At 42.0% G+C, this 24557-nt stretch overlaps 1 protein-coding gene and 1 long non-coding RNA gene across 3 annotated transcripts in view; one reads left to right on the top strand and one right to left on the bottom strand.

The window, feature by feature from the left end:
* The window catches only part of Wars2 (tryptophanyl tRNA synthetase 2, mitochondrial), an 87890-nt gene extending 85800 nt beyond the window's left edge, over positions 1 to 2090 (bottom strand). For both annotated transcript variants that reach the window (XM_052730825.1, XM_052730826.1), the window contains exon 1: positions 1950 to 2090. In XM_052730825.1, coding sequence (XP_052586785.1) covers positions 1950 to 2039 — 90 coding nt within the window. In that variant the 5' untranslated portion in view covers positions 2040 to 2090. The remainder of the gene's footprint in view (positions 1 to 1949) is intronic.
* LOC128105581 (uncharacterized) lies at positions 1788 to 23629 on the top strand. Its single transcript, XR_008216372.1, has 2 exons — positions 1788 to 2093; positions 22035 to 23629. It is a non-coding gene; the product is annotated as an uncharacterized LOC128105581 (long non-coding RNA).
* Positions 23630 to 24557: the final 928 nt, after the last annotated feature.

Genomic DNA, 24557 nt, shown 5'->3' with positions numbered 1-24557 from the left:
CCAAAACAGCACCAGTGACTACAGTTTTGTATGGAGATTTATGCCTTCAAATTTTTCTGGTTATAAAAGTGATATATTTGCAATTTGAAACACATGAGACAAATGCTTAAAGCATACTTAAATTACTTTTAATCCACTATTTAGGATGAACAAAACACAACAAAAATGTTAAAGAAGGTTGTTTCCTTCCAGTCTTTTTTCCTAAGTGCAAACACTTATGTACAAAAAGTACAATGTTTAATCCCTTCCATCAGTCTTTCAGGAGGACTTCATTAGTGTTTTTACACCTCAGTCATCATGTGCACTGCCACTTAGCTGTATCCCCAGCCATCATCTTACTTTTTATTTTGAGATAAAAAAAAAATCTCACTTAATTACCAGACTGACTTTGAACTTACTTTGTAGCCCAGTCTGGTCTTGAACTTGTGATCCTCTTACCTCCACTTCATCCCCCAGAATAGTGGGGATTACAGGCCTCTGCCATCAGGCAGGGCTTGCCCTCGTCTTTCATGCCATCATTTTTAAGTGATATGCATTATGACACTGCAGAAACAGTACTTTAACATTTAATTCTTTTTATTTAAAGCTAAATTAAGGGTTTTAAAATAGCAATCTGTCCTAGAAATTCTTGGTTGCATACACATTAATATGCCTATCAAATTTCTATTCTAAAGAATCAACTTCCCAAACCTCAAGGAAAACAGCATTTGATGGTTAAAGCTGGAATCAATTCTTACCTAACACTGTTTCTTAAAACTTAAAGTAACATTTGAAGAGCTGTTTGCCGAGTCTCCAGTATATTATGTCTTTTATTCTTACAAAATCTTGTGAGGTTTATATTAATGAAGAAAAGAGAAGTTCAGAGAACAAGTAACTTATGGGATGATTAGAAACATAATCTTACATGTTGGTTTTCATCTACACTCACTACTGGCTATACTTTATCTTTATAGTCATGAACCCACAGGATTTCCAGGCTTGGAAACATTAACATGCCAATCAGTTCAACTCTTCCTCTATCCCATCTGCTAAAGAAAATAAGCCCAGAGGATTGAGACTCGGTCTATAACACAGTTAGCAAATGTCAGAAAAAGCCAGGAACGTTTGGGATGTTTTCCCAACTTCCAGGCTGGCTTGCTTTTCAGTACAACAGTTATGATAAGACATCCTCATGTCACATCTGTGCATTAATGGTGATGAAGGAGTTTCATCACAGAAGCTCAAATGTCCGTCCTTCCTTGATAATCTAAGTCAAAAAGCCATATTCTGGGATGTATGGTGCTTGTCTGAAGGAGTGGAAGCATACCACCAGGCACTGCTTGGTTTTGAGGGTAAAATGCAAATATGGCGGGTCTCAACCCAAAGTATCAAGCTCAGCAGCAGTCGTGGTCAGGCAAGTGCTGTCAGGCAAGCAACAGAAAAGCACCTCTGGGTTATTGTGGGTTACAGGGCCTGGTGCATACAGGCCTAAGTTTCAAGACATTCCACGCTGCTAGCTGCAGCACCAACCTAAAGACCAATTCTAAGGCACCTTTTCCGCTTTTTCCGCTGCACCCGGGGTAGCTGTTACGGAAAGGGGGATTAAAAAAAAACAAAAAAACAAAAAAAAACATGACAGAACAGTGAGCGCATAGAGCGACCTCAGAGCAACTAGGTCTCTAACAACATCGCGCTCTTTCAAGAGATGGCTTCCTGCGTTGCCTGGCAACGGTGGCCACGTGGCCGGGCGGCGCGAGCCTTCCAGCCGCATTGCCTTATTCTGTCACGTGTGTTTGCGACGTCGCCGCGCTCCGAGTCGGGGACACTCACAGGCTAGTAGGACCTCGGAGAGAAAGTGCAGGGGACTCTTTACAGGAAGCAAGGAGGGAGAAATCAGTGCCGGGAGGGAAGGGGAGCGGCAAGGCGCTCGCAGGACCGGAAGCCCACTGCAGAAGGCCGGCTCGGGTTACCTGGGGTGCAGGAGTAGCTGCGGGTCCCTTGTGAAGTGCCCGGATGAAGCTCCAGCACTCACGCGCCTTCCGCACGGAGCACAGCGCCATCTTGAGAAGGGCGGAGCCGCCTGGCCCGGAGTGACGTTTGCGGGCAAGCCAGAGGTGTGCTTACTGCGCATGCGCGGGTCCTCTAGGTGGCTGTTGGTCGAGCTAGGAGTGTTTCCTGGGTTTTCAGAGCAGGTGCGGCCGGGGAATGAGCTGGGACTAGGCTTTAGCGTTTTCCCTACAGCCTTCCTCTTTGTGCCGGCTTCCCTGAGGGAGCCTCTCTCCCCTCGGGAATAAGTTGTGCTTTAAACATGGAAGTAAAAGAGATCACCCACCCTAAACCAGGGCCATAAAACAGACCCAAGGCTCCTGGGAACCTGCGGCCCATGGATTACCATGGACACCAAAGGTGGCAAGAGTAATAGGCAATCTCCCACCCTGCAGTTTTGAAAATAAGTCACTGACTCTAGCGAAGCTTTGCCCCCCGCCCCATCGCTTTCTACTACAAAAATTTGTCAGACCCTACATGGCTTGCTCTTTGGTACTCATGGATACTGAACCGAAGGGCACTACCCTCCAAGACCAAAAAAAAATCTGCTCTCACGGTTTTTTGTTTGTTTGTTTTTGTTTTTGTTTTTTTCCATTTGATGAGATTCTATTAGTTGCTTACACTAATTTCTTTTTTTTAAATTTTTTTATTTTATAATTTAATTTTACATATCAGCCACAGATTCCCCTGTCCTCCCCCCTCCGACCCCCCAGCCCACCCCCCATTCCCATCTCCTCCAGGGCAAAGACTCCCCTGGGGATTTAGTTCAACCTGGTAGATTCAGTTCAGGCAGGTCCAGTCCCCTCCTCCCAGGCTGAGCGAAGTGTCCCTGCATAGACCCCAGGTTCCAAACAAGCCAGCACATGCACTAAGGACAGGTCTCGGTCCCACTGCCTGGGTGCCTCTCAAACAGTTCAAGCTAATCAACTGTCTCACTTATCCAGAGGGCCTGATCCAGTTGGGGGCTCCTCAGCTATTGGTTCATAGTTCATGTGTTTCCATTAATTTGGCTGTTTGTCCCTGTGCTTTTTCCAATCTTGGTCTCAACAATTCTCACTCATACAATCCCTCCTCTTTCTTGCCAATTGGACTCCCGGAGCTCCACCTGGGGCCTGGTCGTAGATCTCTGCATCCGGTTCCCTCAGTCATTGGATGAGATTTCTAGCATGACAGTTAGGGTGTTGGGCCATCCTATCACCAGAGTAGGTCAGTTCGGGCTTTCTCTCGACCATTGCCAGTAGTCTATTGTGGAGGTTGCTCTCACGGTTTTGAGGTCAAACTAAATCTATTTCATTTTCCCTCCACTGACTTAGTTTTTACAGGAAAAAAAAAAAAGTCAAGTAGGTTGTTTTTCAGACCTAGCTACCAGACGTAGCTTTCTATTCGTGTCTCTTAAGAACAAAGCCTGCTTCTCCTAGAGGACCATAAGTGGCTTTTTGAGACCTATGTCGTGGTCATAGGGGCCCCAACTTTACTCTAGTTCCCTGAGTGAAATACTCTGATGATACAAGGGTATGTGTGTATCTTGCCTTTAGGAAGTGTGGAGTCTATTGGATAGCAGATAAATACTTGGGGCACACTGAGGAGGTGGTGTAGAAGCAAGTACCACGTTCAGAGTAGATGATGCTTAGGGCTGCAGTGCTACCTGGTGATTTAGTAACAGCTTAGTAATCCAATGATGCTCGGTGGAAGAAAGGGTTTTGTATTAAGATAGTTGACTTCTATCAGTGTCCTGAAAACTCAGATTAAAAATCAGTAAAAATATAACTGAAGCAGATTTGGCACAATCCTATTGTATTTCTTATATTAGTCTATGAAACATATACTGGAAATTACCAAGGGATCATGGGAAGTTAAGTTGTATATGAGGTGCCTGTACTCCTAAGAAGTTCAAATCTAAGGATAAGATGAACTCAAATCATATAATAAAATCTCCGAAGTGTGCAATTGACCCTGAAGTTCAAGTACAATCATTATAATTGGAAGTGAGCAGGGAAGGAATTACAGGTATGAGGTCATAGTTTGTTTTTTAACAGAACATATCAACATGATTTTGGTTTTGTCAATTAAATTCAAGCTGCATGTACTGCCAAGTGCAAGGCACTTGAACTGCGTACCTGAGTGTGGACCTTAGGAGAGACTTGAGCTACAAAACATGGTATTAGGAGCCAAAACAAACACACAACAAACAAACAAATCCAAGACAACCACGGGAGGAGGAAATGATATAATTTCAAAAAATAAAAAAGAGAGGGAACAACGTAATAATTAACCTTGCTTGCCTTGGATTTTCCATGCAGTAACCTAAGCTAATGCATAGCTGTAATGTTAAGATAAATACCCTTCCATGCCTCTGACCCAGAGAGCAGCGCACGTAGTTATTTTTGTGTTATATGGTAGTCATTTGTTGAAAGCTACAAATAGGTTGAACACAACCCTACAAACAAATCCACCACAAATGCTGGAAGTAGCAGTTAGATATTGCTTGATAGCTTTGGTTTATTACCAGGGTCAGTTCAAGTCAGTAAAGTTTCATCCTTTGTAAAATTCTGTTAAAGATATCTGTAAAGTATTCATCCCATCGCCCACATCATGCTTTCTTTGCTGTTCAATAAATGCGGAATAAAAGCCCGTTGCTAGGGACACACAGACACGAGGACAGATTTACATGACGTCATTCAGGCAGCACCGATTGAGACTCACAGAAGACAGATTGCAAACATGAAGCAATGGAGGACACACGGGGAGATCTGGGCTTGCTTTTGGGAAAAGATTATTTATGTTAATGGATCATCAATGCATTTTCAGCACTTTGAGGTAATTATTTGTAAACTGTAAGATGTCATTAGAGATTTAATAGCTAGTTGTTGCCTGGACAAGGACTATATAATATCTATTATACTATAAAAACTTCATAAATATTAACATTTCTCCAATCACTTAGGTAAGTGCCTTACACGGAGCAGTCATATGTTTTAAATCTAAATTTTATTTTATCAAGTTATATGACATGGTTTTTAAAAAAATTGGGATACTTTTAACAACTTTTAATCAACAACTGACATAAAAGGACACAATACCCATTACAGCTAGTTCTATTTAGTTTTGTACTTTTTACAAAGTGTTTAGTATTTACAATAGTATTTAGTATTTTACAATAGTGTTTTAGTATTTAGTATTGAAAGAATGAGCAAAGAGCTGCCGCCTTCTAAACAATCTTCCAAAGGAACAGTATACAGGTGTTGCTTAATTTAACAAATATCTTTAATAATAGTAACTGTGAATCTTTAAAAATCCTTTAAAAGTGTTTCCATACAAAATGATTAATGCTTTAAATAGGTTACAATGCTAAACTTGTTCATACAGAAATTTATCCGAGAGTATTGTTTAAATGACACACCGTGTTTAATGACAGCATTTTACTTCTGGGATCATTTGAGTAAGATGAAGTATTTTCTTAAAATGAGATATAAATTAGTTACTAGAGCAGTCTTCAAACACTCTTAAAATATTAAACTTTTGTATTCTTAAACTTGTAGCATGCACCATGTGTGTCTACATGTGTTCATGTTTAGGAGTTTGAGCACTTGTTTAAAATTTGATTTCTCATCAACACTTTTATTTTATAGTAAGTTCTGGTAATTTTGCTCTCTTCTTAACATTCTCTGAAAATCCTCCCTTGCTAGAAACAACAGATTAAAACCAGACTGGCAGTTGAGGAGCTGTGTCTATTGCAACCATGTGTGTCAGAAAGGAGGATTGGGTTTCCTTGTCCGAGAACATCAAGGGAACCTCCACCTCGGCAGACACACCTCCACTCCTCAGTAATGGAGAGTTTATACCTAGTTAGATTTAAATGGGATAAGGGAAGAGTTTAAACCCACTCTTAGCGCCGGTGGTATAATCAACCCCCAAGTCTCAAAGTATCCAGTTTTGTTTCTTTAATTTAATTCTAAGTGCCACGTTGGTATTAGGTGCTGATCAAGGTAATGGAGAGTTGCCCTACACATTTATTCACTTAAAGGAGAATTTTGCAGACTGCAAAAATTAGATGGCAATTGTATTCAAAACTTACTTTAAGCATAACCCATTCACCTGACCCTTCATATTGAGTATGCTTTTTTTTTAATGTGGAGGAGGAGATTCCATAACAGAAGGAAAATTGATAATTATGGGAGCACAGCAACAGTTCTCTGACCATGCTATCTTAGCCTGGACCCATTATACAAACAGAAATAAAAGTGATTTGTGGACTCCTACCCTTCCGTGAGATAACTGTCATGTACATCAAAGCCTGTGTGAAGCTGAAATAACGACTTGGTGACTGTTCTTTTTCAGCTTTGGCTGAAACTGGTCCATAGATAGTACTTATCACAAACCATCCCACAAATAGGAGAAAGAACACACACACACACACACACACACACACACACACACACACACACACACACACTTCAATTCCATTTCCATATTAGTGCCTTGCTAAGAACAGCGAGTATCTGGTTTTTAGAAAGGTGATGCTGTTCTCTTCAGCTCCATATTAGAAGATATCTTTTCTCTAGTTTTTTTTCCTGTGTGTGTGTGTGTGTGTGTGTGTGTGTGTGAAAATTATCTCATTGTGAAAATCATCAGAAGACTCATTGTGTACTTTGAAAGGCCCCTTAGCAGTTTTAAGGTAGACATCACTGTCTCTTTTAGACTGTGCAATCTAATAAGATCAAGTGAGAAAGCAAGGGATGTGAATAGCAAGAATCTCAAGGGTTCTTGAGTCCTACTCCACAGTGTTTTCAATGTGGCTAATAGAATGGGGGGGGGGAGGCTGGAAAGAGATGGCGCATGCCCAGTAGGCAATTTGGATGCAGCAATTTTCAGAATACAGACTCCTGTGGTCTTCAGTGTGTAGCAGCAGGAGAACTAATTGCATGGAGAGTGATGCAGGCCAAAGGGTGGCTGTTAGTTCTTAATAGTTGCATCTTCACCAGATGAAAAGGGTCTAGTGGAAGCTGCAGCAAGAGCTGGTACCAACCTTCCAGCCTTCCCACAGCTCTCCTTCTCTGCTTGTCCCGCCTATACTTCCTGCCTGGCTACTGGCCAATCAGTGTTTTATTAAACCAGTGTACAAAAAGCATTATCCCACAGCAAATAGTCTCTCCATACCCTTTCTGAAGCTGTAGTTTTAGCCCAAGAGAATGGCTGGAAAGAAGGTAGAGAATGTAGATCCTTAAATGTGGATATTAGAGAGAATCCAAAGAGGCTGTTTCAGTGTTTCCCAACCCGCACCATTCATCTTCCATGAAGGACGTGGAACTTTAAAATTAGTAAAATTAAACTTTTGAAAAAGTATTTTACTTTGTTAACTGTCTTTGAATGGCATATTTTTTTTCCAGATGGCATGGTCCTGAAGATAAGATCTATATGCTCTCTGTAACATGTTGTATTTTTAAACCCTCTTTGGCTCTCACTTACTTCATAACTGGGGTGGACAGGTTTCCTACTTCCAAATTGAGCTTCCACACAGTAAACTTCAGCAAGGCTCCCCCAAAAATGTTTCTGTAGCTGGAAGTTTTCCTGTGTCCTGGCTGGTCGGTGGTCGGGACAAATCTCTTCCACTTGCATCCCCCAAGTAAACACACAGAGGCTTATATTAATTATAATTGCTTGGCCATTAGCTCAGGCTTATTGCTGACTAGCTCTTATACTTAATTTAACACATAATTCTTATTTATGTTTAGCCACGTGGCTTGGTACCTTTTCTCAGATCTGCCTTGTCATCTTGGCTCCTCTGTGTTTGGCTGGTGACTCCTTACTCAGGCCTTCCTCCACCCAGAATTCTCCTCATCTGCTTACTCCACCTATACTTCCTGCCTGGCTACTGGCCAAATCAGCTTTTTATTTATCAACCAATCAGAGCAACACATATTCACAGCATACAGAACGATATCCCACAGCATGTTTCCTGGAAGCCAAGCATAGAAGGCTAAGTCATGAAGATGACTGTGAATTTGAGGCCAGCCTGTCCTATGGTGAGATCATGTCATAAGAAAAAAACAAAAAGCAAAAAAACCCTACAGCCATCTTCTTGAATGGTTTTAGATGGGATCTTTTCTGTTTTGTTTAATCAAACTATATCTTGCTCCTCTCCTCTCTTTCTACAACAGTGGTTCTGAACCTTCCTAGTGCTGCGACCCTTTAACACAGTTCCCCATGTTGTGGTGACCCCAATCATAACATTACTTTTGCTGCTACTTCATAACTCTAACTTTACTACTGTTATGAATCATAATTCAAATATCTGTGTTTTCTGATGGTCTTAGGCGACCACTGTGAAAGAGTCATTCCACTTAAAAGGGGTCTCATGCCACAGGTTGAGAACCACTGATTTAGAGTCTTCACTGTGACTACGAAAACTCAGACAAAATGTTTATATCTTCATCTTCCTGAAGTTAAAATCAAGAGAGTTTCATCCATGAATTATTTAAACCTACATGCCTTTTTTCTTAAATGTAGACTAGGTAGAGAAAAATGGATTGTTAGAAGACACACATCATAACATGTCTGTCTAGACAATTGGTTTCTGATGTCCTAAAATGGAGTTATTTAGAAAGGATTCAGGGTTTACATGAGCCCTTATCTGTTGACTCTATGCTTATGGGCAATACTAGGAGACAGACAATTGAGAAGGACTTTTCGAGTCTGATTCAGACAGGTAGGCCCAACTCAATAAAAGTGCCCTACCTGCCATCCTAGCATGGCAGGTTCACAGATAGGAAAAAATAAACTTCTCAGCCAACATGAACATGGAGTGGTGTTTTCACAAGCCTTAAAGGGCTGATAGAATATCCTGGCTTAACTTTCCACTCTAGCTACTCTAGGAAGACGTTCCCTTAGCTTTCAGCTGTTTTGTTGTTTTTCTTTCTGTTTGAAATGTAATTAAGATCTTCTTATTGGCCATCACAAGGTCTTATATGACAACTGCTAGCCAGAGAGAGAGAGAGAGAGAGAGAGAGAGAGAGAGAGAGAGAGAGAGAGAAAGTTCTTGGGGAAGGCATCTAGGAGGGAACTGGAGTCACAATCCAGCATCAGTTTGGTGTATGTGAGTGCATGCCTGTTCTGACGCTGCTTCTGTCTCCTCTCACTGGCCCCACTCACCTTCTGATGTTTTGTTTCTTCAATTTGCTTAACCTCACAGAATAACAATAAAAAAGATTTAGCTAGGCTACAAAAGTCCCCCTGCCAAGCCCAGAGATAGAGACCAGGATGGCGGTGGTGGATGGTGGATCCGGAGGGGCTAATGGAAAGCCTCAGTACAGACCTTCTGTCCATTGACAGAATTACAAAACTGGGGGGAACCCTAAATCTTAGGTTAACTTTTATTGTGACATCAAAACTTCTGGAAATAAGACTTTTACTGTATCAGACTTATTTGGCAGTGTTTGGTACATCCAAGAGAGGATCAGTAAATACGGTCAGGTTGATTAAACGCACAAATGTGCACATGTGAGGGGGTGGGAGGCAGCTCTGTGCTGGGATATTTTAAAGATAAACAGTTTAGGGAGTTAAAGCAGAAAGGATTGTAAGTGTGTGTGTGTGTGTAAGCTAAACCCTGGAAGCACTTTAAAATTCTATGATATATGCTTACTTTCTTGTGGTTTGCTCTTTTGGCTAAATCAGTGTATATGAAATATTCTGATTACTTGAGGGATATCACTTAGGTTCCAGCTAATGTTTTCTATATAAATCTAAATCACGGTTCTTCCTCCATTTTGTTCCTCTTTTTTGTTTGGTCAAATCCCTGCGGGAAGAAATAGCATTCCTGTGGGTAAAATAATTTCTGTGGAAATTATTCAAAATCCAGTTTAAGTAAATACTCCATGAAGATGTGATGTATTTCTGGACCCGGTCCTTCAGCTTGCATCATCTCCCTGCTTACTGAGAAGTCCTGTTGGCCAGCATTTCATTTTAAACACACAGCAGTTGTACATACACAGCGGGTAAATGTCCCTTGGGAGAGCTAAGGCAATGGGAATCCAGAAATAATGTTCCTGGAGAGAGTGAATGCACTTAAATAAATAAATAAATAAATAAATAAATAAATAAATAAATAAATAAATAAGTAGTGGACTTAATTTCCACAGGGCTGTGCCATCACCAGAAAAGGCCTTTTCTTCTAAGCCTGATTGCTAATTGGATAACTGAAGTGAATGAACCAAATGGCTATTACACTTCCTTTCAGACTGTAGCTGTGTCAGCTTACGTTCATGTAGGCATTGCATCTGTAACCCAGTGATCCCTGTGCTTTGGAAGTAACACCCAGGGATGTCTAGTCAAAACCTGCCTCCAATTTTGATAGTTATTTCCACTGCAACATGAGTAATTCTTTTACTATTGAATTATAATTATTAGAGTTAGCAGGAATCTATTTCCCCTCACACAAGGCTTTGGGATCTATGTGGAAGAAAGAGCGGGACAATTGCAAGATCTAGAGGTGGTGGATGACTCTGTGGAAACAGTATTTTTCCAGACAACAGGGCAGGTGTCCTGTCATAGCCACAAGGTCTTTAACACGCTATCGCATGCGTCACCATCTTGCCTTGGCCCTCATTGCCTATTTTGCGCTTTTCCTCCGTTCTTCCTCCCTCACAGCCAATTCTTCCCAAAGTTATCAGCCACGTGTTATTAGCATTCTTCTGTCTAAGGCATTGATGTTCCATGGAACACCAATAAACAATACCCCCACATCAAGTATCACAAGGTTTGCTAGTCAGTAGTGGCGGCGCACACCTTTAATCCCAGCACTTAGGAGGCAGAGGCAGGCGGATCTCTGTGAGTTGGAAGCTAACCTGTGCTGTGGATATCGGCTCTATAAAAATAAAGCACTGATTGGCCAGTGACCAGGCAGGAAGTATAGGCGGGACAAGGAGAGAGGAGAATTGAGGAAGGAGGAAGGAAAGGGAGACCGGCTGGAGCCGCCGCCAGGACAAGGAAGATGTAAAGTACCGGTAAGCCACGAGCCATGTGGCTAGGTAAAGATTAATAGAAATGGGCTGAATATAAGAGTAAGAGCTAGACAATGATAGGCCTGAGCTAATGGCCAAGCAGTTTAAATAATGTAAGAGTCTGTTTGTTTATTTTATAAGTGGGCTCCGGAACTGGCGGGACTTGGCGGTGGGAGCTGGAGAAAAGTTCTCCAGCTACAAACCTGGTCTACAGACTGAGTTCCAAGGCAGTTGGAGATACACAGAGAAACCCTGTCTTGAAAAACAAAAACAAAAAACAACAAGGGAGAGTTCTTGTAAACTTACGAAAATATAACAAGACAAAGGCGTTCTAGAGCTCAGACATGGTAATCCAAGTCTCCCACTCAGTTATCAAAAATAACTTCAAGGCAGAAACTCTATGAGCCTAAAGGTTTCCTGGTGTGATAAAGATGCACCCCTAGCTGTCTGCTGTGGTTTGGGTATGGTTTGTCCCCCAAGGTCCATTTGTTGAAAGGTGACAGAATCATTAAGAGGTAAAGCCTAGTGGGGGAGTTCTTCAGGTAGGACACTGGGGCCATTAGACCCAAAAGGAATTATGGTAACCACTTCTGCCTCTCTAGCTTCCTGTTTAGCCGTGTGATCTCTGTCTCCTATAGGTGCCCCTGCCACCAGGCAGAAGATGCTCACCAGAGCTGAGCCTATGCCAGATTCCTACCCATGAATTTTCAGAACTGTACGTTAATAACCTCTTTTCTTTATAAAGAGGTTTTCTTTCTAAATATAGAGGATTCTTGTAGCATGAATTCTAATTGGTCTTAATAATAAAAACCTGGAGTCAGACATCAGTGTGAAAGCTGAAAGATCAGAGAAGCAGAGCAGCCAGCCACTAGAAAGACTGCTTACCTCTAGGAATCCTTAGACTGAAAAGGCCGAGCTCCTGTCTCCACCCGGCTTTATCATTTCCTCTCTCCACCCAGCCATATCACTTCCTGTTTCCTTCTCCCAAGTGCTAGGATTAAAGGTGTGTGGCATCACTGCCTGGCCTCTATGGCTAGCTCCGCACTCTGATCTCCAGGCAAGCTTTATTTGTGAGAGCACAAACAAAATATCACCACATTATCTTTTTATATATATCTACCTGTGGCATATTATTGTAGTAATGACACTCAGATTGGAAGATAAGAAAGCATCTTGAGGCAAGGAATGCAGGTAGAAAGGAAAAGACAGGGTTGCCTCTTGAATTCTCAGAAAGAACACAATCCTGCTAACACCTTGACTTCAAGATTGCTTACTGCAAAAACTATAAGTTAATACACTGTACCTCAAAAATTATTTTTATGTTTTGTGTATGGGTGTTTTGCCTGCATGTATGTCTGTGTACCATGTGCCTGTTTGGTGACCACAGGGGCCAGAAGAGGGTGTTAGATACCTTGGAACTAGAAGTGCAGATGGTTGTGAGACATCATGTGGATGCTAGGAATCAAACCATAAACCTGGAAGAGCCAACAGTGTTTTTTTGTTTGGCTTTGGTTGTCTTGGTTTTGGTTTTTCGTTAGTTTGTTTTTCCTGGAACTTGCTCTGAAGACCAGGCTGGCCTTGAACTCAAGAGATCTGCCTGCCTCTGCCTCCTGAGTGCTGTGATTAAAGGCATGGGCCATCACACCCAGGCAACCAGTGATCTTAACTACTGAGCCATCTCTTTCTAACCCCTGGACTGTGTTGTTTTAAGCTCCTATATACTGTATTTGTTGCACCTTAACAGAATAGCTAGGGAGCAAGGCAGGGCCAGTTTGCTAATTCATTATCCCATAACAAACAACTGAGTACCCTTTCTCCCTGATCCAGATACTGTATTTGCTCAGATGAGATAAAGAACCCAGTTTTTGCCCTCAAAGAGCTTGCAAACTAGCAGAGGTAACCCTGGTGAATGCCAAATCCTGAATTCAAGGGGGTGGGATTTCTGCCTGACTCGAACCTGATGCTTATGTTCCTGGGCAGAGCTGTGGAGCATCCTCCTTGGGGGTGTTTCCTGTCCCTGCATCTGCCACCCAAGCAGCCACATACTGAGGCGGGGGTGGGAGGAGGAAAGCTTCCAAGCAAGGCTCACTGAGAATGCTTCTCAACCACGTAAGGGATTTTAAAAGTCAGCTCAGCTGAGGCTGTGGCTTGTGCTAACCCTCCAGTGTTAGCCATTCCTCCCGGATCCTTTAGGTGCCTCCTGGAGGTTGACTTGACTTCCTTTTTGTAATTGTTGGTTTGTTTTCTTATTTATTCATTTTCTTGAGATAGGGTCTTGCTCTGTAATCCAGGCTTGTCTCACATTTGTGGCCCTCCTCCTACCTCAGCCTTCCTGTGGCTGGAATTAGGGCATGGTACACACATGATGGCTGGCCTGACTCTGGATAATCTTTTCCTAGGCTTTTAACAACTCTATTAGACTCATTTGTTCACACATATTGATCAACTCAACCAGCTCTCACAGAGTTCATGGACACCTGTTGTAGTGGGAAACAAACAAACAAACAAAAACAACAACAACAAAAAACATCAGAGAGAACATGAAGAACAATTTTGTTTTACTGTATGTAATGTTTCTTCCCCCCAAACACTGAGATTTAAATGTGTATATTGTTTTTCAATTTAGTGATTTCAAGTGTGTGTGTGTGTGTGTGTGTGTGTGTGTATGTGTGTGTGTGTGTGTGTGTGTTAATATTGTTTTTAAACAGAGAAATGGAACTGGAGAGATGATTTAGTGGTTAAGAGCACTTGCTGCTCTTCCAGAGGATCTGAGTTTAGTTCCCAGTACCCACATTGGGCAGCTCACAATCACTGACAACTCCAGTTCCAGAGGATCTGATGCCCTCTCCTGGCTTCCTTGGGCATCTACACAGAGGTGATATATGAATACACACACACACACACACACACACACACACACACACACACACTTTTTAAAGTCTTTAAACTGGAGAAACATTTTTGAGTTACTTTGCAGCAAGCTTTGTGGTTGACTTGCACATAAGACAGAGGCCTTGCAGTACACTCTCGTAGACGTACTATCCAGATTCCATAGAGTAGTCTGGTTGTTGTAGAATGGGGACACCTCATCTGCCTTGCCTACCCATGTTCTCAACTTTTTGTTAACCAATGCCAGCTGTGGGTTCCTTTTCCTGGGACCTGGTGTCCCTGCTTGGCTCCATTACCCCTTGCCTCCCACGCCCTAGTATGTCACAGGCCATTGCAGTGTTCTTCCCAGGAATCTATTTAGAGCCAGTATCCTGTGCAGCTCATGAGGACTCACAAAACCATGATGAGATTTGGAGGAATTTGGAAGAAAACATTGAGCTCCCTGGACAAAGCCAAGGGGGAAATCTGGGTGTTTTCATTTGCTCTCTTAAACAGGATCCAAACAGCATGTTCTTCTTCAACAGACTGAAGATGTAAAGCCACACAAGCCATACATTCTTCTCCCAAGATGTAGATAGTACCCCTCCTGATGTCCCCTTAGTGCCGTGTTCTCCACATTTTACAGGCTTTCTCATACCCTCTCATACCATGTCTGTATTCTCCATGGAGCCTTAATATCTTCTGGAGAAGTGCCCAGCTTTGCTCATTGTCATAAAGCATAAAAAACACTTAAACAACACTGTGCACAGCAGACATACAGTAAATAACTGTTAAAGTGAGTTGAATGAGATAAAAATATATTGGTGGTGGTTCGGACAAACTTTTTCTTCCCAACTGTCATTTGGAAAAACTAGAAAATCATTCTCCATTAAACTGAGTATATCTAGAAAACATAACAATATTCACACCATTCTCAAATAAGTATTCGTCAATGACACTTTCAGTCTGGTTTGCTGAAGAGGCATGCAGGCAAAGTGTACCATAAAAACACTGTGTCAATCACCCATTAGCTCATGTTTGTGTATGAAGAAGGGACACAGAACATGTAAGAGAAAAACACGTTTTGCAGGGTCTAAGGTGGGAGACAGAAGCCAGTTTGTTTTCACATACCCGACACAGACACTGGTCATGCTTTTGGTCAGCTGGAGACTAAGGCAGACATCCATGTTCAGGTGGGACAGAGGAGGCCTAGGCGGGCTGTCAGCTGCTGCATGGAATGACAGGTGTTCTCAGGCAGGGTGGGGAGATGTTCCCACAGTGGGAGTAGCCAGGGTGGTGTCAGAAGTTCTTGAGCTTTATTTTCACTTGATCAGGGTCAGAGGATGCTAAGAACTCTGCAACAGCAGCACACTTTGAGAGACAGCTCCTTTTAAAAAACTCAAGTCAGTCACCGTGCAGTGGGTTGGTATTTTGTACCACACCCAGCAGGTGAGGGCTGACTTCTCTGGAAGCAACAACTGATCTTTATTTTATAACAAACAAGGAGCCTCCTATCCTCTGGGGACAGTGACATACTAATAAATATTCTGTAGGGGAAGTTTATGTCCCTCCAGCAACTCCCAAATACCTGGCAGCCGATTCCCAAATAATTGACTCAGAGGCTTAATATTACTTATAAATGTTTGGCCAATGGCACACACTTATTACTAGGTAGCTCTTACATCTTAAATTAACCCATTTCTATTAATCTGTGTATTGCCATGTGTCTTGTGGCTTTGCCTTTGTTCTAATACATCTTGCTCCTCTGGTGGCTGACTGGCAGCCACCAGACTCCACCCTTCTTCTCCTGTATTTCTGCTTGGATTTCCCACCTGCCTCTATCCTGCCTTGCCATAGGTCAAAGCAGCTTTAATTATTAACTAATAGGAGCAACACATATTCACAGCTTACAGAAAAGACATCATCCCACAGCAATATTCCAAATTGTACATTGAGTTTTTAAAAATTACATGGGCCACCTGATAGTTTAAGAAGATGCCAGTGCTGCAGCTTCTCAGAATGCTGATGGCTTTGTGTAGTTTCACCCTGGCCTGCCTGTGCAGGTTAGTCTGGCCTATCACTGTGTGGCTGTATAATTTGGGGGTTCAAGACAGTCTGCTAAGTTCTAAAAATTCCTGGTCCTCAAATAAATTGAGCAAATCTTCCCTGATAATGAAGCAATTATGTGGCCATGTTTTTCAACACCAATATGATTTTGATGGAAAACTATTTTACAATCCCCAATATCTAGAAAGTAAATCATTGATAATGTTAAATGTGTATGGAGGCAGTCAGATGTTCTGTGCACCTCTGTTCTAAGCTTTCTGTAACTTTCAGATTTCTTAGTAGGTTGCCTGGGAGCTTATGTGGGTCCTTCAAGTTGAGCAGAAGAGAATTGTAGGAAACAAAAACCTACTTCAGAACTGCTATATCCTAAGCAAGGCATGCTGATTTTTCTCTGTTTTGAGGACAGCTATTGAAAAGTAATGATATGGGAAGTAATTGTTTTCTGAGAATAGTTCTGCACACCAAGCATCTCAGGAGGGAAGGGAAGATCAGGAGGAAGGAAAGAAGGAAGGAAGGCATGAAGAGAGGCACAGGAGAAAAGGAAGGGAAGGAGGAAATGACAGAAGAGAGAGAAACTAATGGAGGGAGAGAGAAAAGAAAGAAGGAATGAGGGAAACAAGGAAGGAGGGATGTGGGGGAAGAAGAAAGGAAGGAAGAAGGGAAAAGAAGAAGGAAGAAAGGTATAGCAGGTCTTTCTTTGGATTGTCAACTCCCAAATAGTGACAAGGAGACTTCTTATTAATTATGAAAGCTTGGCCTTCACTTAGGGTTGTTCCCAACTAGCTCTTATAACTTAATTAACTTGTTTATATTAATCTACATTCCGCCACATGGCTCATTTCCTCTCCTCAGTACTCTAAGTCTGACTTCCTCTGCTTCTCATTGGCAAATTTCCTGCCTCTTAGATTCTTCCCTGAGTTCCTCTCTCTAACCAGAAGTCCTGCCTAGCCTCTCCTGCCTGGCTGTAGGCCATTCAGCTCTTTATTAAGCCAATCAGAAGGTGCCTTAGGCAGGTGAAGTAAAACAGAGACATCTTCACACAGTATGGTCAAATATCCAGCAACAGGAAGTGAGAGAGAAAAGGAGAGAAGGAAGAAATGTAGGAAGAGAAGAACGGGAGGAAGGAATGGAGGGGCATAGAAAAGAAGGGAAGAAGGATAAACAGAAAATTGCTTATTGAAAATGTTCTTAATATTAAGAGGACTACATTTACAGGAAAATTTAAATAGTAGGGCTAGCGTGACTGTTCAGTAGGTGAAGGCACTTTCCTCCAAGCCTGACAACCTGAGTTCAATCCTCAGTACCTACATTGTGGAAACAAATAACTCCTGTAAGTTGTCCTCTGATGGCCACATGTGCACCATGGCATGTGCACACCCCAGCACACACACCACACCTCTTCATACCCACACAAGATAAATAAATAAAATCAACTTGCAAAAGAAAGGACAAAACAAGACCTCAGGATTCTCTTCTCCAATATCTTTCCCTTAACCTGAATCCCATTGCCATGAGACACACTGCTAGTCTCTGGTGGTGCATTTTACAGAAGTATCCTATGTAGATTCTAGAGAGAATGGCATACTCTAGTGCAGTGGTTCTCAGCCGATGGGTTGTGACCCCTTTGTGGTCCAAAGATCTTTTCACAGGGGTTGCCTAAGACCACTGGAAAGCACAGAAATCTACAGTATGATTTTAACAGTAGCAAAATTACAGTTATGAAGTAGCAGCAAAAATAATTTTATGGTAGGGGAGGTCACCACAACATGAGGAACTGTATTAAAGGGTCACAGCATTGGGAAGATGGAGACTCACTGTGCTAGTGTTTTCTTCCCTCTAGCGTTTTACAGCTTGAGCACCCTCTAGTCTGGTGGATCTTCATCTGCGTACGACTCAGGCTTTAAAGGGATAAGTGGCAGAGGTATTCTGCTGAGTGCTGACATCACTGTTCACACTGTCATCTTCCAGTAGCATTTGGATCTGTTGTTGTTCTTATTTGTTTTCTCTCTTCTTGGGACCAAATCCTGGCTTTGTGTGTGCCATGCAGGAGCTAGAACCACTGAGACACATGCCCCATTCTGATTATCTTTAGATGGCTATATGCTTCAATGAAGGTTTGTAAATACTGTAAATGTAATAAAATTTGTCTGCATTTCAGAGTAAATGTCTAAAAATGAAATGGCTGTGAGATTATATGCCTTCATATCTTAATAAAGACTCCTTAATTTATCTCCAAAAATGTTAATAATGCATGAGGACACATTTTCAATTTCTCCCATGGTTGAGAATTTGTTGGATTGATTTTTAATAAGAACATGTATACAGCATCATGCCTCTCCATTCAGGAAAGAACCTTTGTGTTTTATTTTCATGGACTTCTGTGTTAGTCAGCTCTCTGTTTCTGTGACAATTTACCTAAGAGAATCCATTTAAAAGGGAGAAAATCTGGGTATGGTGGCACACACCTGAAATCTCATTCACTCAGGATGGAAATGCAGGCAGTGGAATCTTGAATCTATGTTAAAAGACTCTATTTTATAAAAAAAAATGTGAAAGGATGGGGAAGGGGTGTAGCTGGAGTTTTCTCCAGTCCTGCTTGGGCCCACAGCTGCTCAAACCTAAGTAAACACACAGAGACTTATATTACTTATAAACTGTATGGCCGTGGCAGGCTTTTTGCTATCTAGTTCTTATACCTTAAATTAACCCATTTCTATTAATCTATAAGTTGCCACATGGCTTGTGGCTTACCAGTACTTTACATCTTACTTCTCATGGTGGTGGTGGCTGGCAGCATCCCCTGACTCAACCTTCCACTCCCAGAATTCTCTTCTCTGCTCATCCCACCTATACTATACTTCCTGCCTGGCTACTGGCCAATCAGCATTTTATTTATCAATCAATCAGAACAATACATTCACAGCATATAGAAAGACATCCCCAGCAAAGGGAGGAAAAGTTGGCAGCTGGAATGTAGAAAGAACTAGAGATGAGTCTAGGATCCCAGTATTCTTTGTAAGGCCATGCCTCTGATGTCCTAACTTCCTTCTGCTAGATAACAGCTCCTGAAGGTTCCACAGCTGTCAATAGTGTAAGCTTACATGTTGGGGACCTGGCTTTCAACATATGAGTCCAGGGTGAACAGTTAAGATTCAAATTATATCAGCAGTTATGCCATGTAAACTTGATACAGAAAGAATACAGGAAGAAGTGGGTTTTTTGTAATTAAAAATAGGAGATTCAGAACATTTATAGTTTTTAGAATACATTTTTAAAAAGTATTTATTACGTATACAGTGTTCTGCCTGCAGGCCAGAAGAGGACACCAGATCTCATTACAGGTGGTTGTGAGCCACCATGTGGTTGCTGGGAATTGAACTCAGGACCTCTGGAAGAACAGTCAGTGCTCTTAACTGCTGAGCCATCTCTCCAGCCCCCTAGAATACATTTTCACTTGCAAAATAAAAACCCAGAATATCAGACCATTTATCACAAAGAGACCATGGGAGGGAGTCACTAGAGCTAATGCTGGCAATACACAAAGCTGATGGGGCTGGGAGGGTGCTCGCCCATGAGAACTACAGATCACACTGTGTGTTATCCAAATCCAGTGGGCCAGAAGTACCTGTAGCAACAGCTAGTGTTGCTGCCTCCCTAGTCATGCAATCCCTAGAATGAGAGTGTACTGTAATGGACATCGGTCAGGAAGAAACATACTTAGTTCTTATTTCCTGTGCCCTAAACACCCATGCCTCTCATTTCAAGGTCTAGAAAGAAGCGTGTTCAATCCTTCTCTCATCTCATCATAGCCTTGGAGACCTGGCTCTCTTGGGACCCATCACATTTACACATTTTCCTTAGTTCGGAAAACTCACCCACACCACCCTCCACAATCAAATCTTTAACAGAGGAGATGCACAGGGCAAGGAATCTGTACATCAACATCTAGATGGAGGGGAAAACATTTGAGTCTCAATGGTGTGTGTTCTGGCTGGCTTCAGAACTGTTTCTGTTAGGTTTTGTATAAGCAGTTGGTGGAAAGGAAAAACATGCCAGTGTAAATGGGATCTGTGGAAATGGAGCATGAGTTTCTCATCAAGGAGTCCTGGAATAAAAATAGAACCATACCCTTCAGCGTGAGAGGAAAAACTCAGTGAGGCTGATGATAAGCAATACTTCTGAAAGAACTTTATTTTAAGAAGATGAAAAATAAGTGTGTGATTACTGGTGCCAGTGCAAAATCACACAAAAACTTAATGAAGTGGAATTGGATAATACCAAGATCTTATACATTGTTGTAGACGGAATTGCCAATTTCTTACGTCAAAGCCCTATTCTCAGCAAAATGAAACAATTGTTTGGACACAGAACTTTTAGAGAGTTACTTAAGGTAAAAAAATGTTATCTGTGTTGGCTCTCATCCAATGACTGATTCCCTTTTAAGAGGAGGTTAAGAAACAAATACTTTACAAAGGCCAGGTGAAGACACAGGGAGAGATCGCCATCTGAAAGCCAAGAAGACAGATTAGCCTTGATGGCAACTCGCTCTTGGCCCTTGGCTCTTCTCCAAAACTCTGGGAAAATATATTTCTGTTACTGAAGACATGTAGTCTGGGGTATTTTTGTTATGCAGCCAAAGCAAATGAATACAGTCAGGGATACAAAACAATAAGGTACACTTCCCCAAAAAAGGAAACACTTTACAATGAAATCCATTCACTGTGATAGGACAATCCTTAATTTTAAAAAAAGGAAAAGAAGTGGAAACAACTTGATGTCTTCTCAGGAGCCTGGAAAATTAGGGTGCATTGCCCCAACAGCAGAGTGTCCCACAGCCAGGAAACCAGTATAAAGGCTATCATGACCTGTCAGAAAATGACTTCCAAAAGATGCTTGTGATTAAAAACAAAAATCAAGATGACACAGAGCATAGATAACGTTTCCCTTGTGGTGGAAGAGAGGAGTAAAACCATGTACATATATTTCCACGTATCTTCTGATACTGGTTGAGCTTTTGAATCCTAAGCACTTTAAGATTCAAAACTGGACAAAGGGCCAGTCAGATGGTTCACTTCTTTAAAGCACTTGTTGCCAAATCTGGTGATCTGAGTTCAATCCCTGGCATCCACACGGTTGAGTGCACCATGGTACACACAGAATAAATAAATAAATGTAAATAAATTAAAAAAATGAACTAAACTCAAGATGCAAAGGAAGCAAACATTGACGGTAACCACAAATGAGAAAACTCACACATAACACATTGATAACATAACCATGTAGATGAGAAGGATCAAATCAACTCAAGCAGAATCCAAGTGATGTTGAGTCTAAGAACTAAATGGTCTGTCATCCAATCTAGGACTTAGTAGGAGTGCTGCTAGAACAGGCACCAGAGTCCTGGAGTTCTATTTGTCTTCAAGATAAAGTACAATTTAAAAATGCGTTTTGTAGTTGGACACTCCTACTTAAAAAGAGAAACATAACTGTGGAGTGGGAAATGGTGAGAAAGCCCTGAAATGGTGAGAGGAGAGTGCATGCCCTCCAACGAGACCTAGGGGCGCCTGGAAGCTGGCTTTCTTTTTCCTTTTTTAAAATAAATTTATTTATTTGTTTATTTTGCATCCCAGCCGCAGTTCCCACTCCCTCCTCTCCTCCCAGTCCCTTCCCCCACCCCCTTCTGTTCCCATTCCCCAATACAGTCCTCCATTTCTTTTTAGGAAAGGGCAGGTCTCCCATGAGTATCAACAAAACAGGGCATATCAAGTTTTAGTAAGACTAAGCACCTCCCCATTTATTAAGGTTGGGCAAGGCTACCCAGTATGAAGAGTAGGGTCCCAAAAGCCAGTAAAAGAGTTGTAGACAGCACCTGCTCCCTCTGGTAGGAGTCCCACAAGAGGACCAAGATACACAAGTGTAACATGTGCGGAGGGCCTAGGTCAGTCCCATGCTGGCTTCCTGGTTGGCTGTTCAGTCTCTGTGAGTCCATATGAGCCCCGGTTAGTTGATTATGTGAGTTTTCTTGTGGTGTCCTTGACCCCTCTGTCTCCTACAACCCTTTCTCCTCCTCTTTTGCAGGATTCCCTGAGCTCTGCCTAATATTGACTTGTGGGTCTCTGCATCTGCTTTCATCAGTTGCTGGATGAAGCCTCTCTGATGACTACTGGACTAGGCACCAATCTATGTGTATAGCAGAATATCGTTAGGCATCATGACATTGACATTTTCCTCCTCCAGTCATGTTTGGTTCTATCCTTGGTCTCTCAGTCATCCAGCCTGTGAATCCTGGTGCTCCAGGCAGGGTCAGGGGTGGGCTTGCTCTCCTAGCATGGGTTTTAGGCTAGACTGGTCATTGGTTTAATGTTGTCCCTCACTCAGACAAGAAAGCTTCAGGTGCAAACATCTAGTTGTAACTTTGAAGTAGCAGAGGAACAAGGCTCCTGCAGACATCACGAAGGTGCTCCCAGCCTGTTAAGACAGGTTGGCAGTGGGCTAGACGCAGGCCCGCAAGCGCCTTTAAAAATACTGTTGTCACGTTTTTTAATTATTTGTAAAATTTCACACGGTGTATTTTGATCGTATTCTTTTCCCTTCCCCAGGTTTTCCTAGATCCTCCCACCTCCCTACTCACCCAACTTCATGTTCTTTCTTCCTGCCCCCTCTCAAAAAAACAGCAAAACCTCAAAAGACAAAAACATTCCAAACCCAAACAAACAAATAAAAAAAAGCACATAAAGAAACACGGAGTCCCTTTCATGTTGACCAACTATTCCTGAGCCTGAGGCCTGCCCTGGAGTGTGGTTGATATACCCAGTGTCACTCCACTGGAGAAAACTAATTCTCCCCTGCCCAGTAGGTATCAATTGCAAATAGCTTCTTGGTTAGGGGTGGGACTTCGTGCCCACTTCCTCTTCTCTGTGCTGGGATTTTCTGGCTTGACTTTGTGCAGCTCTTGCGCATGCTGTCATCGGCTCTGTGAGCTCATATGTGCATCAGCCCTGCTGTGTCTGGACTGTGTGTGCAGGCAGGCCTTCCAGGGTCACATTTGGGGCAGGCTGAGAATCCCAAAGACTAGCATGGAACACACAAATGACATGTAACTATGCTACGGGTAGTAATTCATTAAGATCAAACACTTGTTTTTAAGATCTGTGCACTCATACTGATACCAGAAAAGAAAACAGGAGAAAGGCAAGCTCTCCTTTACAGGAGAATGCCAACTGTTATATGTAAAGTGAATATTAAAATCACAAATTTACCATTTTTCAACACCAGTGAAGTCACCGGTTCCAATAAAGCACATCCCTGGTAAACTGCCTGGGAATGACAGAACTCGCAGACTGAGACGGGCTATCAAAGAGGGAAAGAGGCTCCTTCCCAACGGAGACAGACGATGCCCCACCACTAAATGTCTCAGCAGCATTGCCAGTGGGGCTGACGCCGGGAATACCTGCTGTGACACAGTGGCGGATGGACGCTATCACTTAAGCAGCGTACACAAAATATTTAACCTGCCTCCGAAGATGAGAAATCAATTAGATACATATTGTTAGTTGTCCTTCAATACAACTAGCTTGGGCTTTTGAAAAATATTAAGGCCACAAAGTGAAAATTTTGGGTGGGGAGGGGGGCACTGTTCTAGATGACAGGAAATAAAGATATGGAATACAGTGCACATCCCTGGACTCGCTTCTGTATTGAAATAAATAGGAAGAAGATGATATTAGTGGGTCAGTTTAAAAAACTGAGTTGAGATTATGTGTTATGTGATGTTGTCCTATCAGGTCTCCACAATATAGGTGTGAGATCAGTAACGAACAGTGAGCATTTCATTTTTCAGGCACTTTCAGAAGTACTTAGGGTTGCAATGTCATGATGCCTGTAGCTCAGGTCCAGTGATCCAGCAAACAACATCTTCAAGGTTTATAATTTTAGGTTTTACGTTTAGATGTATACTCCATTTTGAGGTAATTTTTAGCACATGCTGCATTATGGATTGAGGTACATCTTTTAAATGAATGGGAATTGTTAACATATCATTGATGGAGAGACTGTTCTTTCTCTCCTTAATTGTCTTTGCCTCCTTGTCCAAATCAGTTCACCACATGTGCAGGTTTCTTTCAGGGCTGTCTTCTGTCCTGTGAATCTCTGTCTTTCCCAACATCAGTACCACAGCCTCTTTGCTTTTTGTCTTGAAGTCAAGCGGTGTGAGTGCTTCAATTTTATTTTGTTTTTCCAAAGTGCTGGGGAGTATTCTAAGGCTTTTTCCTTTTCCTATACAGTTTATGACTAGTTCATTGATTTCCCCAAAAAAGCCCATAGGATTTGGGCTGGAGATGCCATTGAATCACAGTTTAGCTTTGGAAGGACTGACATATGAATTATTTAATCTTTCAACCCTTGAACCAAATTCAATTCTTAATATTTTGTAGTTTGTAGTATGCAAATATCAACCCTTCATTGGCAGGTTAACCCATGTTTTCTGTGATGCTACTGTAAATGGCACTTTACATTTCAGTTTCTAATTGTTGCTAGTGTACAAAAAACGCAATTAATTTTTGTGTATTGATTTTGTATTCTGTAGCAATACTAAACCCATCA

The sequence above is a fragment of the Peromyscus californicus genome, unplaced genomic scaffold (genome assembly GCF_007827085.1).
Source record: "Peromyscus californicus insignis strain IS unplaced genomic scaffold, ASM782708v3 Scaffold_9__1_contigs__length_137607984, whole genome shotgun sequence".
NCBI lineage: Eukaryota > Metazoa > Chordata > Mammalia > Rodentia > Cricetidae > Peromyscus > Peromyscus californicus.
The sequence above is the reverse complement of the archived record's forward strand: the minus strand, read 5'-3'. Positions and strand labels throughout refer to the sequence as shown.